The following is a 14,340-nucleotide window of genomic DNA, read 5'->3' as shown; positions in this document are numbered from 1 at the left end:
CTGAGAGTTGCGGACACAGAGGAGATCACAGGGCAAGCTGGCTCCTGGGTTTACCTGCAGCCTTCCGCGGTAAGGAGGGAGAGCGCAGAGTCACCTCCAAAGCCTGCTATTTCTGCACTTGCATTTTAGCTTTTAAACCATTGATTTTGAGCAACTTCCAATTAGAAAGGATGGCTTGCACCTATGCATTTATCTCTGCTCCCTCCTCAAATCCACCTAAAATTGGACTAGAGGAACCAAAAGGCAACAACCAAGATCTCCAGGAAAACAGGAGAGGAGGGGACAGCAGGCGTGCTCAGGAAGGTGGGTGGAGGCTGCAGGAGGTGGGGAGCGACTCGGTGGCTAGGGCAGGGCACAGAAGACAGAGCAGGCCGGGGGCTACCACTGGGGAGCAAGCCGGCTCGTCTGGGTGCAGAAGACCCCCACCCCTCAACCAATGTCAAGCCATCTTCCAGGTCCCCTCCCTCACCCCAAGAGGCCAGGTGCTAGCCCTCCCCCAACCCTGGAAGGAGAGTGGGAGGTACTCTGGAGAATTTGAGTCAGAAACCATTCAGATGGTGGGTGGGGTGAGGGGTGGTACCAGGCAGCGCCCAGAGATGCGAGGGCCTGACCTGAAAACAGGGCAGCTGTGTGAAAGTCGGCATTCTGAATGGTGAGAGCCCTGCCCACACCTCTTCCTCCCTTGGTGCCCAGGACCCTGGAACCTGGGCTGATGCCCCGAAGCAGGTGGAAGAATTGTTCCCTAGAGACAGCAGGCAGCCACAATGAAAAGATGGACAAGCATGCACGTGCACGCGCGCGCACACACACACACACACACACACACACACACACACAGAGCTGCCAATCAATGTTTTAATGCTGGGCTTGGCTATGGGACTGACGTTAGCCCAGGGGACATTGCAAATCTGGTCCAAGTTGGAGGCGCTGCGCAAGGGGGCTCGTTCTCTTTGGGCTGTGGTTGGGACCACATGGGAGTGGGCCTAAGCTAGCTTGCTGGAGAAGACACATGCAGCAGAGCTGAGGTGCCCTTGCCGGGAGCCTACCCACCGCCACAGCTGTAACTGAGGCCATCTTAGAGCCACAGGGTGATGGCAGGTACATAGTGACACCAGGCAGGACTGACTAAAACAACACACGGGTGGATGCAATCCAGAGGGCTGCCCTACGCCCCCGTGAGCAAATGAAACAGGCGGTGTTTGTAAATACGCAGGTGGTTGGTTCGTCATGTGATGGTCAATACCTGAGACAGACTGGAAGGATGTGAGGAAGTCACATGGCTATCTGGGCAGCAGAAAGTTCCAGGCAGGTTCATGTATGGGCACCTGCACTGTGTGGGGAAGGGGCTGGGAGGCCCGCTGACAGGAGCGGGAAGCCAGTGTCCTAGGGCAGGCAGGCAGAGCAGAATAAGGCAATATCACTGCCAGGTTGGACTGGCCTCACAGGTCATGGTAAAGACAGGCTCCTCCTCCGTGTGAAATGAGGCCTTTTGGGGCTCAGAGAAGGGCTAGATCTGATTGCATCACCTTGATGCAGCTTAGCCATGTGAGTGGTGTGCCCAGGATTTCCTGGGACTGGCTGCCACGTCCTGGGTTAGGTGAGCTGGCAGGAATCCTTCATAGATGGGGCTGGGTCCTGCCACCAGGGGCATGTCTCTCTCGCAACACTCATTGGCACGGATGAGGTTTGCAAAATGGTGAGGCAGTCTAACTGTTCAACTCCATCTACTGGCTGGCATGCATCAGCAGAGCCATCCATATTCTTAGCAACTCTTACGTTACTTTGCAGTATTATGTGATAAGAGAGGCTGGTTACACTCTTGATTCTTTTCCTTGATTTACCAATTTTTGGAATCTTGAGTCAATTTCCTACCATCAGCCACAGGTGGTCAATAACGTTTTTATTTGATTGGCATGATACACTCGTGGATTTTTACCATCTGATGTGTCTTCGTCCACCGCAGTGATTGTTCTTACTGACACTCACCTTGTGCCACGTTTGGCCTGTGGAGACACCTTCAGGTTCATTCCTGAGTCCTTCTGATGTGACCCCAGTGGTCACTGGTCTCTTCCTGGCTTTCTGGCATAACATGATGCTGCAGGCTTATCTTGTACATGTATCTTAAGTTGGTCTTAAGTTGATCACTTCTTCAAAGAGATACCAAAATCTGGTGTTCACTGCCACTGGATCTAGTTTTTTCCAGTAGTTAAGAACAGAAATACACTGTTTGAGAGAAACTACACAGTGAGTTCATACTGATATTTCCAACAGATTTAGAATGACATGGTCTTACCTAACTTCTTTCATTTTGTATTTCTATTTCTTTTTCTTTTGGCTGGAAATCAATTCTCCAAGACTTAAACATAATAACTTTTCTTTCCCTTACAGTTTTAGAATGACTGTAGCAATATTGTTACTAGAAACATTGTGGAATGTGGAAAACAGGGTAAGCCTTTTGCCATTCTTTTTGGCCTTACAATATCTCCCATGTAGGGGTGTATAGTCAAATTACTGTGTGTATAGCTATCTTAAATTTTTCCTGTCTGTATGGTGAAACCACTAAGATGGTACAAAAATTAGGTACATTTGTCTGATTTTGCCTCTGACATTTGGGGATTTTTTTCTCATTTTGATTTAAATTTTTTTGATTATGTAAAATGTGCATGATTCCAAAGTCAAATCTACCAAAACAGGGTTCATGGCGGGGAGCCTGGCTTCTGCCCCAAGCCCTGCTCTGGCCCCCTTTCTGTTTATGTCATCATTGATCTTTCCACTGTTGTTTCTCAACTAAAATGTGGTATATGTTCTAAGTGAAAAAAAAAAACCCTAACATGAGCTTGTTGCAAGAACAACTTTGACTAGATCTTAAAGGCATTTATAAAGCCGATGTCAGTCCCACATTACAAACAAATGTTAATGTCAAGAAAGCCCACATCTCAGGGTGAGGCCTACCGTCCACCTTCCAGATCAGGCCAGAGTGTGGGGGTCCCAGTCACGGCTCTGCTGGGGAGAACAGGGCCCATGCTTGCTGCTTGGTGCAGGAAACAACCTATTAGAGGGTCTGATGGATTTGCTGTGTAGCTGAGTAAATAGGGTCTCGGCAGAGCTGACTTCCAAGCTGTACTGTAGAATCAGAGATGCTGCTTCCCGGCACCAGGAAAACAGTGACCCCCAGAATCACCCTGGAAGCGAGGAGCTGCCCCCACCGCATGCTGCCCCCTCTCAGGCCTGCCACCCCTGCTGGGCTCGCTGCAGAAAATGGGCCCTCATGCCCTGCCTCCAGGCACCCAGTGACCAGACACCACTGCAGAGGAACACCAACCATCTCTAACCCCGGCCTGGCGAGGATGTGGCAGAAGGCACGGTGCTCTGTCTCCCACATCCCACAGAGTGCACCTCGCAGACCAGGGCTGCCACGGTCTGAGCAAGGCCATTTTAGCCTGCCACCCCCTGGCCCTCGGGAGGGAACAGTATGAGGATGATGAGAAGGCCAGTGGGCACCTCCCCCGGCACCCCCCCCTACCACGGGAGGAACCTTGTTGCAGGTAACATTAGATTTGCAAAGTCAGAATCATTATCACCGCGGCTGGCCATGTGCCTTCTTGAGCGATTTTCAAGGGGATTTTTTTTTTAAAGGAGACTCTTGCCTCTATGTTATGTGCGCCTCCGACACCGGGTCCCTGCTCTGAGTCGGACACCCCCCTACCGGGGTTACTCCGGTGGCAGGGCAGGTGAGTGGCTCTCAGGCCTGACTGCCAGGGAGCGTTCCTACGCCCATCAGCAGGAGCGGCAGCGGGGTGGGCCGGCTCCGAGGCAGGCTCCCTCCCCGCTGAAGGCTCTCCGGGTCTGGGGCGGCGGATGCCACTCATTTGCGCTGGGCTGGAAACAGGGTCCGGGGCCTCGGACTCCCTCACATGAGTGACGCAGGGAGTCGGTAAAAGAGCAGCAAATCCCGCGCAAAGGCGGGTCCGGGTAGGAGCAGGCCTGGGCGACGCGCGAAGCCCAGGAGGGGCTGCGCCCCAGCGCGGACTGGACGGCGGGGCATCGGGCTCCTCTCGCGCTCGTTTCTTACATTTTTATTTCCGCAGTTTCCAGAAAAAGATGTGGAAAGCTACTTGGCTGCGCGGTGTAAACCTCGGGCCTGCGGGGTGGGGCTGGACGTGGAGGCTCCGGGGACCCTTAGTCCCGGGATAGCGAGGCCCGCCGCTCGGGCGCGCGAGGCCTTCCCTCCCTGGGGCTCTGCGGAGCCCCGGTGCCCGCCGGGGAAGGTCCCCTGGAGCCGCCCGGGGTGGCCCGAGAAGCCGCGGAAGCCGGGCGCTGCGCAGGCCCGAGTTCAGCGTCAATAAAAGGGCCCGGCCCGCCCTCGATCACGCGGCCTGCCTGACGGCCCGGCTCGGGCCCGGGCCTAATTGAGCCCGGGTCACCTGGGAATAGGTTCAAAGGCATCAAAGCCGTAAACCACCTCCAGGCCCCGAGCCAGAGCGGCCTGGCGAACAAAGAGCCCCCCGAACCACTTCAAACGCGCCCGCGCTCGGCGTCCAGATGGCGCGGGGCCGGGGTCCACGGTGCCGCCCGCCGAGGCTAGGCCCCACGCTCCCGCCGCCGCGCGCCTTCCTGCTGAGCTGCCGGCGGGGCCGCGCATCTCCCCGCAGCGCGAACAGAGGCTGGGATCCGGCACCAAGGGCCTAGCGGCGCCGGCGTCCTGCTGCCAGCACCACGGGCACGGCCGGGCAGGTGGACGCGGCGGCACCGGGCGCAGAGGCTTGCTGTGGCGCTGAGGTTTTAAGGCACTTAGGGTCTGCGAAGGCCGTCGCGACCGGGGCTCCCCAGCAGCCTGGGGTGAGAAACGGTTCCCGACTGGAGGCCTGGGCAGAGCGGGCGCGTCTCCAAGGATCCCCGTGGCGTGTGCGCGTGGAGCTGCGTCTCCAAGGAGACTCCTGAGTCCGCATGCCCGCTGTCGGCGCGCCAGGACCCCTGCCCGCGCAGGTCCCCCAGCCCAGGACTCACTGCGCGTCCTGGGCATCCGAGGAGCACACAGGCCCGGGAGCCTCCGGAGGCTCCCCGCCGCGTCCTCACCTCCTGGGAGCGCATCTAGGGTAAGACTCGCCTCCCGCGCCCCTGGTGCCCCGGGAGACAGCCCGCAGCCCAGCGGGGCTCGATCTCCAGGTTAGGAGCCGACAAAGCTGGGTGGGCAGAGCCCAGGGCGCGCGGAGGCCGGAGAGTGGCCCGATCCCGGGGAGGGGGAGCGAAGGCCAGCCTGCCGGGTGCCCGCAGCGGCCGGAGCCGACCGGGGAGCCAAAACTGAAAGTGCCGCGCCGGGGGGCGGGGGCGGCCGGCGAAGGCTCCAGAACTTGTCCTGCCCCCGGCCGCGGCGGCCAATCAGCGCGCCGCCCTCGCTCCTGACAACTATTTAGCAACCCAGCCCGGCTAGAGTTTCCAAAAAAGTTACAATAACTTCCTCTCCCGGAGACCTCGGTTTTGCACAAGCCGGCCTTGAAATCAGAGCCTTTCGAGCAGCTCGGGGAGCGTGTGCTCGGCGACCGCGGGCTCGGCCAGCGGCGCGCGCTCGGCGCCCCCAGCCCCACGCGCGCCGGGCGGGCGTCATGGAGGGGGGCTCCAGCTCGCCCGTGTCCCCCGTGGACAGCCTGGGCACCAGCGAGGAGGAGCTGGAGCGGCAGCCGAAGCGCTTCGGCCGGAAGCGGCGCTACAGCAAGAAGTCGAGCGAAGATGGCAGCCCGACCCCCGGCAAGCGCGGCAAGAAAGGCAGCCCGAGCGCGCAGTCCTTCGAGGAGCTGCAGAGCCAGCGCATCCTGGCCAACGTGCGCGAGCGCCAGCGCACCCAGTCGCTCAACGAGGCCTTCGCGGCGTTGCGCAAGATCATCCCCACGCTGCCCTCGGACAAGCTCAGCAAGATCCAGACGCTCAAGCTGGCCGCCAGGTACATAGACTTCCTCTACCAGGTCCTGCAGAGCGACGAGATGGACAATAAGATGACCAGCTGCAGCTACGTGGCCCACGAGCGCCTCAGCTACGCCTTCTCCGTGTGGCGCATGGAGGGCGCGTGGTCCATGTCCGCCTCGCACTAGCGCCGCGCCACCCGTGTCTGGACCCGCGCGCCAGGGTAGGTGCTGCGCGCGACGGACGCCCTCCGCTGCGGGGGGCGGGCGGCAGGCGTATCCGTCCTCGTGGGGGCCCCGCGGTCGCGGTGGCGAGGATGGGTGCGCTTTGCCTTCTAGCCACAGATAGGGAGGGGATGGGAAGTTCCGTGGCCCAGGGGCCCCCTTGGGGCCATTTGCAAGCTTCCCTGCAGGGTGTCAGTTGGGAACGGGCGGGCTGGTGACAGTGCCTTTTCGGTCCATGGTGTTCCTGGGGGTAGTGGGTGACCGTCGGGGAGCGGGCATCAGGAGAACCGCCTGGAGCAGGCCAGGCGCCGAGAGAGGGGAACCAAATGCCTTTGCGTTCCTCGGAGCGGAGGCCGCCCGGGCAGCTGCCGAGCCGGGTGGTGCGGGGCTGTGGCCTCGCGCCCCTCCCGGGAGCAGCAGAGCGCTTCGTCGTGCGGTCACCCGTTCTGGCCGGCTGCTCGTGCCGGGCGTCCCGGCTTCGAGAGCCCTGCCGTCGGTGCCCTGGACGGCTCGTAGGCGCAGGGGTGCGGGCCGGCGACCGGGTTTGCCTGGGGTGGGCGGGAGGACTCTGCCCTGCGCCCGCGGCTCCGGGGCCGGCGCAGCCCAGAGCCGGGACCGCCTTGCGCCTGGAGCGCGGGAAACAGAGCCGAGGCCGGCGGGGGCAGACTCCGCTGCCCGCAGGCAGGTGGAGCGGCCCTGGAGCTGAGAGCCAGCCTTGAACCTGGAGAGTCTGGGTGGGGGCTCTGCCCGCCCTGCGTGCAGCGAGGGGTCCTGGCTGGGAAACAGGTTTGCGGGGAAAGGGAGGCGGTGCGGACCGGCCCCTGTGCGGAGAGGCAAAGGATACGCAGCTGCCGGAGCATTAAAGTTCTGGATTCCTCTGGAAGAGCGCTCGGGGTGCCCCGCACCCGCCCCCTTTCACCAGACACCTTCGAAGCCCTAACTGCGGAGGCGCCGCCCTTTCCAGGATGCCCCGTGAGGCAGCGGGCATCTCCCGCCTAAAGCGCTCTCCGGGATGGAAAGGTACAGATTTGGGGCAGGGGGCATAAAAATCCTTCCTACTTAGTTTACTTTAGTTTCTTGCTAATCTTGCAATGTTTTTATAAAAGTCTCTATGTGACACAGCAGGAATTTAGATTAATCAAGAGCATGCAGCCGCCCAACCTCCCAAACATACCTATTTCTTTCTTTCTTTCTTTTAATGTGGTTCTTTCATATCCACAAATGTTTTTGCTATTGGCCACAAAAGGCTGATGTAGCACAGGTGGCTTACTTTTTTTTTTTTTATTTGTACCGCTGGAAATTCTTTTGGTGAAACAGCTCCCTAAGATAGCGATTGTTCCATAGGTTTTTTAGAAAAGAATTTTTAGCAGAGAATAACTTATGGGACTCTTCTCCTGTCTTTGTCAAAAACAGATGGAAAGTGTCTCAATCACATATTTCTCTAGGAAAGAAAGTTTGGATTGGCGGAGTACTAAAATGCTACAGTGGGATAATACATTAATTCTGGGTTTTGCTGCCTAAATTATGAGCTTCCATTAGTTAATACCATTTACCATTTATACCATCCATAGTTTACAGCACATCTGAAATAAGAACAAACAGATGAGGAATGTCATCTTTTTAAAACATACACATACAGCTTTGTTTAAGGAAAATGTCAACAGAATTATCATTAAGACTTCCCTCCAGAAAATTATTGAAGACAAATACCAGGAAATACTACCTTAAAGCAAAATTTAGTAGGATTATTTAAAATTTATTTAAAATAATTACATTCCTAAAACTTAGAGAATCAGTCATAGACCACAATTAAAGATTATATAAAAATAAAAGCTAGTACTTATAATAAATGACAAGCATTGAGGCTTTTTTGGGAAGAGCTCTTAAAATGTAACATGACGCATTCAGCTCTAGAGAAAATGTTCTATATGGGGGCTTGATTATTTTTATATACTTGAATGTAACTGACTAGTTCCGATAAACCAGTTTCTCTAGGTAGATAGATACCCACTTTGTACAAGAAAACTAGGGATATATGGAAATTCTTGATACATTGATGAGTCTGGACACACCTTGTTTTTACTTAACCAAGGAGGTCAGGCAAATATTTTGATATTCTTTTTGTTTTAAACCCATTAGTCTCTGTGAGTATAAATACAGCCATAATGGGTTTGATTTCCTGAAAATGTTGCTAAATGGTATTTGTTGTTTAATTGTGACATATTAAGGAAGCATTAGTTATATATATATATATCTGCAAAGAATTTCTAGACCTTTCAGTAATTGTATGTGATTTTAATGTCTAATGTGAGATGTTTTCACATGTATGAAAAAAGCTGTGCCAGTGGAACAACAACAATGAAAACCCTAATTGCCCCTGATATAAAGAGAGACACAGGAAATGGTGGAGTAGGGCTGGTGCTAATATTTATCTTGACTTTCTTCTTTGGCCTAGTATTTAAAAACACAAATAGACAATAAATCAGGTGTCTTTGGACAGTCAGCTGGGTTCATCTAATCAGAAAATCTCAGATGGAGTTTTCAGGGTTCTCATTGAAAGCCTGAGCCTTAGAAGCAGGGTCACAGGCACCTGGCTTGGAAGGTGGCGGGGATGACATTACTTACAGGACATTCTTCCTATTCTCTGCTTTACCCTTTAAAAAAAATCTTCTCTAACTTGTGCAGTATGCACAGATTTTCAGTAGGTTACTGTGTTCAACAAACTTTTAATTTTTGTGAGAAATTTTAGACTTTAGAGAACAGAGTATATATGACCTCACTGTGGAGTATATGAACCCTTTGTCCTCCTTCCTGAGAACTCACTGCTTGGAGGTACTTGTTAACTGCTGTACTCAGAATGCTAACTGGTCTTCATAGAAAATTAATTACTGTGGAGAAGAGAAATGCGAATCCCAGGAGAACTTTTGATTGGTCAGAGTAGAATGAAAGACCCAGCCATCTGAAATATAAGCAATGTTTTGTTATAAAATACCCATCGATAAAGTGAGCGAAGGGAGCTGACCTCTGTTGTGTGGGTATTGCTCCCTTAAATATCTGCAATTCTTTCGTCCTTGCATAAAGGAAGTCTTGCTACCCATCTGGCCATGGTGGGGGCTGCAGGGATGGGACTTCGAGAGTGGCTGTTTGGGGTCATTTTAAAAACTTAGTTGAGATTTTCTGAAGATGGTACTATTTTCAGACAAGACTGAGCCTAAAATAATTGAGTTTTCATCATTCTTGCTTCACTGTATTCTGGGTAGACAGCGTGAATGCCAGATTCCTTTTGCCTGGCAAAAAGAGCATAAAGTAAACTCTTTCGGAGCAGAGCACTGTAACTCGTAACTTTAGTTTAAATCTGGGCTTTAAAAAAAACAAATATTTTAATAAGCCAATTTTAAAGGCTGAGCTTTTATGACAGTTTTTAAGCTTAGTATTTATATTAATCTATTCTCACTGGTGTCTTTAAAAACCCTGTGAATGCATGCTGGAATGTCTGTTTATGTTTGTGTCTTTTCCTGGGAAAGGATAAATGTGCTGCAAAAAGCAAACCAAATACAAAGTTCTCCACTAGCAAAGAGCTCACGAAGAAGGCAATAAAATTCAAAGAAGGGATGAATAAGTTACTGTAGCCAAGAAACAGAACGCCGTAAAGAAGACATGGGCTCTAAGAGATACAGGCATGAATGCGTTCAAAAGGAAAGCCAACACGAAACACTAAAAACAGGAAACACGAAGATGCTCCATGTGGGCTCCTGGGTCTGCACATGTGATAAAATTGCATAGGATGAAAAATACAGAAATGCATACATGTGCCTGCATGTGTGCCTGCATGTAAAACTGGTAAAATCTGAATGAGGTCTGAGGTTGTGCCATGTCAGTTTCCCGGGTGGTAATCATTGCATTATAGTTTTGCAAGATTTACCACTGGGGTACACTGAGCAAGGAGTATAATGGAATTCTCTGTGTATTATTTATTAAGACTTCATAGGAATCTACAATGATCTCAAAATAAAAAATTTAAAAGGAAAATATTCTGAAGATTGTACTGTTTTCAGACAAGCATTTCTTCTCTGGCCATCCCCCGCTGCCCAAGAATTTTTAAAAATTCTATGTTCAAATGAACAAATTATATGAGGAATTATTACACCTTATCTGAGGGTAATAAACTGAAAATGTGCTTTAAACCAAAACCCACTTTTTCCCCCTTGATCCTTGATGTCATTTCCATTGTTTTTACAATATGAGGAATCTCAACATATTTCTAGTATATATTAATTAGTTAATTAAAGGCAGTTGCTTACAGTTCTTAAAGAGTAGAATCCCTGTAAGCTGAGAGGAGAAATACCAATTGATGCAGTTATCCCTCTGCTAATAAAGAAAATATTTTTCTCAGAGAAATTTTAGAAATTATTTACCTGAAAGTGATGTATTTACTTTTAAGAGACTAAATCTATACTGACTTACATGAAACACACGTAGACACACACAACTCTAAAGCCAAGATTTATGAAAATCATTCACCAAGAAGTGTAGAACCGTACAGAGAGAGAAAGATATCAATCCTAAACTTGGTCATGGCTATTTTAAATGAATATTCGTTTGTCCTAGGAACATACTTTGTGTTTTGGTTCAGTAGTAAACCTTTGAATGCAACTGAGTTACATTAAATGTGCCTTAATTTAATGTTTATTTTGGAATGAGATACAGTGACATTAACGATGTGATTTTCGTGCTGATGTAAACCGGAGCACAGTGGGACTTTTCTTCCGTGATCAGGAACGGCCGTCATGTTAGAAGTAGGCTGGGGTCAGAAACTGGGAGAGCCAGCATGTAATTCTATTCCAACATGAGAGAAATTTTTAGTGGTTAGTTGAAAATAGAGTCATTTTGAACCCACAACAGTGTTTTACACACTTCGAATATCTGTATTATGTTATCCATGACTGTATTGTTCAGAATAACCTGGGCCTGTGATCATGTGTGAGAAAGACTGTGGCCGAGCTGCGTGCAGGGTGTCTGTTGAGGCTGCGTGTTCTCACTCCCTATCCCAACATGATATCATTTTCCTCTGTTATTTGACCAGGAAAGATTCAGATATCCCAGCTTCTCATGACGTCTCTCCTGTAGAACTGTAATTTTACATCTCAAATCCTAAGATCAATGCCTTTAAAATTGGGCATATCCTTCCTTTCTTTAGACCAAAATTTCCCCATCAGTTACAAGAAGGACAGGGTTGAACCGAAAGAGCTTTCAGTTACCGAATTCAGTTATTATGGAAAATGCTTTTTCTTTTTAGCTCACATTCAGCCTTAAAAAAGTAGCCATCTGCTTCTTTTGGGGGGAAATTGTAAATTTAGTAATGGCTGGCGTTCGGTTCCAATTTCTCACTCTCTGATTTGATGGACATTCCCATTTGTTTCTAGGGATGTGCAGAGCTGTGTGTGACTGACAGGGAAGATGTGGGCACCAGCCTTGATTTTGATTAACCCTTTGATGGTGGCCGAACATCAAACCCAAGCCTGTGGCTGCGGTGTATGGTGAGGTCACAGCCAGGGCTTTTCCAGAGCAGCGCGCAGGACAGGACAACGCAGGGCAGGTTTCAGGCCTTTGGCTGTGAACGGGGAGGAGTAGGGATCCTCCATCTGACTGTCCCATGGAGAAAAAAGTACCCCAGCTTTCGTTAATGCTGTGTTTCTATTGTTATACAAATAAAATGCTAAACTAGCCTTTCTGTTAAATTCTCTATGAGTATGTGTCCCTCTTCTAAAGAAAAGATTCAAGAGATTTTCGCCTGCTTTGGAGACAAGTGGGGGCTCCCGGGGGGGGGGGTGCAGCTTGTAAAATAAACAAACTCCCTGAAAGAAAACACAGGCCAGGGTTTATAGGCTCTGACTCCACTGCCACGGTGGGTTTCTTTGTGTGTTCCACTTTGATTTAACATTCTGTAAGGCGAAATCAAGCAGGCAGCGTGTCCTTTCAGTCCTGAGATCTAGAAATAAATGTTGAGTTGCTATTTCCTTTCATTAATCTTAGTCCTCTCGGTAGATCTGGGCTACAGGGAATGCAGACGGCTCAGAAGTCGAGAGCCATTTCCCTCACTGACGCGGCGGACCTGGGCTGCGAAAGGACAGGTCACCTCATGGTCTGGGTCCATGTCTCAGACATCTGACCCGTGGGGCAAGCTGTCCGGCAGGGGCAGCAACATCGGGGTCCTGTCCCCAAGGCTTGTGTGGATCTGAGACCTGCTCCTGATGAGGTCGCCTTGACACATACGCAGCAAGGCAAGTATCGTTTCTCTGGGAAATGCCCCGATCACCTCAAATTGGAAAGGAAAGGAGGGAGGAAAAGGCATTATTTTCTTTCTCAAGTTGAGCATCAACACATCTCTTTTACATAATTGAGTTCATTTGATGAACAACATCTTCACTGAAGATTAATTTTCCTGAATTCAAATCATTCCAAACTGTGTACTACCTATGTGTGTGTGTGTCTGTGTGTGTGTGTGCTCCGAACCACGAACTAGTCCAACTCTTCAGAATACACCCAGCCAACGATTCTCCTCTTCCCTGCCATCTGTGTGCACAGGTGGGAACCTAAAAGGAGATCCTAGCCTTTGTGCATTTTTGTGATTTGTGAGCATTTTTCTCCAGCCGGCCCCCTGCCGCCAGCAGCCCCGCACACAGCACACACTCTCATGTTTCCTCTCTCACTGAGATCTCATCTTAGTATTATCGTTAGTAGCTGAGGTCCATATATAAAGGTTTCATATTATAGTGAGTAATAAAGAATGAGGGAAAAGCCCAGATCCCTATCACACACTGTCAGGATTCTCGGAGTTGAGCATTTCTGGAGGTCCTGAAGTTCAGTGCAGCTCGGTAACAGATGTGCCCCCAGGACCCCCCACCCCAGCTGTGTGCTCAGTGACTCCCTTTCCCCAGTGTTCGTTACTATCTCCTAAGAAAGATGTTCCATTGACATTAGAACAAATGCGTCAAAGCAGATACGTGCCCTCGGAAACCTGATGTGTCCTCTCCTGGCTGTGTTCTCTGTAAACGCCGTCCTCCCAGGCTGCACAGGGCCATGTGGCGTGTCCAGGGCTGGCACGCCCTGGTGTCTTCCGCGGGGCGAGGTAGTTCTCTGTGCACACAGTGCTGGTCTCTCTTGTGAAATTACCTCGGCATAATAGAGTCCACGTGGTGAAAATTTTAAGGGCAGAGTTAATGTAAGGCTGTTTTGCTGGATGTTAAATTACTGCCAATCCCCAAACTCTCTTTTTGACCTTTTTTGAAGATAGAGACTGTCTTTTAATTGAACAGTAAGCAACAGGCGAGGACTATGATATATCTACTCTCATGTCAGATGTTATTATGCTAGGTGCACCTTTACTTTTCAGAAATGAATAATAATGTCATATAATTTCATTGTTGAGCAATTTAATCTCCTTGTATGTCTCCAAAAACTTGGTAAACATTAATCTACCATTCGCATTTATAATATGAAAAAGGTGACTTTTTTGGGAGGGTATGATAAACAGTGAAGGTGACGTGTGGGGAATCTCCCAGGATGGGGTAGTTGAGGGGCCGGGGCCCTTTAATAAGAAAACAAGGTCCTGGTGTGTGTGTGGCGTGTACCCCCTGCTGCAGATGCTCCCTCAGGCCTCTCAGGAACCTACAAGACGGTGGTTTATCAGAATAAGCACCCTGCCTGTCTTCCCAGAAAAACACATCAGAGCTCCCGAAATGATGCCCAGGCAGGAAACCTCCCGGCGCATGAAGACTCAACAAGCATCCCACCTTTCCCCAGGTGTCAGCATCGCCCTGTAAGAGGCATCAGAGCAGTGCCCAAGGTGGCCTCTGCCTGTGGAGCCTGCCACAATCACTAGATGCTCGGCCGCCCAAGAGAGCATAGGACCCTACAGGCAGGGTGCTCACCGCCTCTTCACACAGGCAAGGCCACTAGCAGGAGGGCGCTTCGCTGGCCCAGGCTGCTCAAGTGCCCCTGTGTGACTTGGAGGGACCCTCCAGTGACAACAGAGGGAAGCAAAAGACAAGGACCCGCTGGCTGGTTGCAAATAGCCGCCCACCGCCCTGTCCTTCCTGAACCTCCAGGCTAGATGGACTTGGAGCTGCTCACTGACCCACCCCTTCAGGTCAGGCTGATGAATGTGCTCTTGTGAGCCCAGCACGGCTCAGCATTCGCCGAGGTTAATGAAAGGAGG

The 14,340-nt window shown here is 50.9% G+C and overlaps 1 protein-coding gene across 5 annotated transcripts in view; it reads left to right on the top strand.

Moving 5' to 3' along the window:
• The first annotated feature begins 5,424 nt into the window (after positions 1–5,424).
• TWIST2 (twist family bHLH transcription factor 2) overlaps positions 5,425–14,340 on the top strand; it is a 48,012-nt gene continuing 39,096 nt past the window's right edge. For 2 of the 5 annotated variants that reach the window (XR_012123402.1, XM_073217883.1), the window contains exon 1: positions 5,428–6,121. Coding sequence is in view for 4 of the 5 variants with exons in the window: in XM_073217883.1 (XP_073073984.1) it covers positions 5,604–6,086 (483 nt within the window). In the remaining variant the exon portion in view is untranslated. Of the gene's footprint in view, positions 6,122–11,545; positions 11,848–14,340 lie in introns of those variants that run through there. The other 3 variants (XM_073217882.1, XM_073217884.1, XM_017676408.3) reach the window with 3 other exon arrangements.

Source organism: Manis javanica, chromosome 12, assembly GCF_040802235.1.
Source record: "Manis javanica isolate MJ-LG chromosome 12, MJ_LKY, whole genome shotgun sequence".
NCBI lineage: Eukaryota > Metazoa > Chordata > Mammalia > Pholidota > Manidae > Manis > Manis javanica.
The sequence above is the reverse complement of the archived record's forward strand: the minus strand, read 5'-3'. Positions and strand labels throughout refer to the sequence as shown.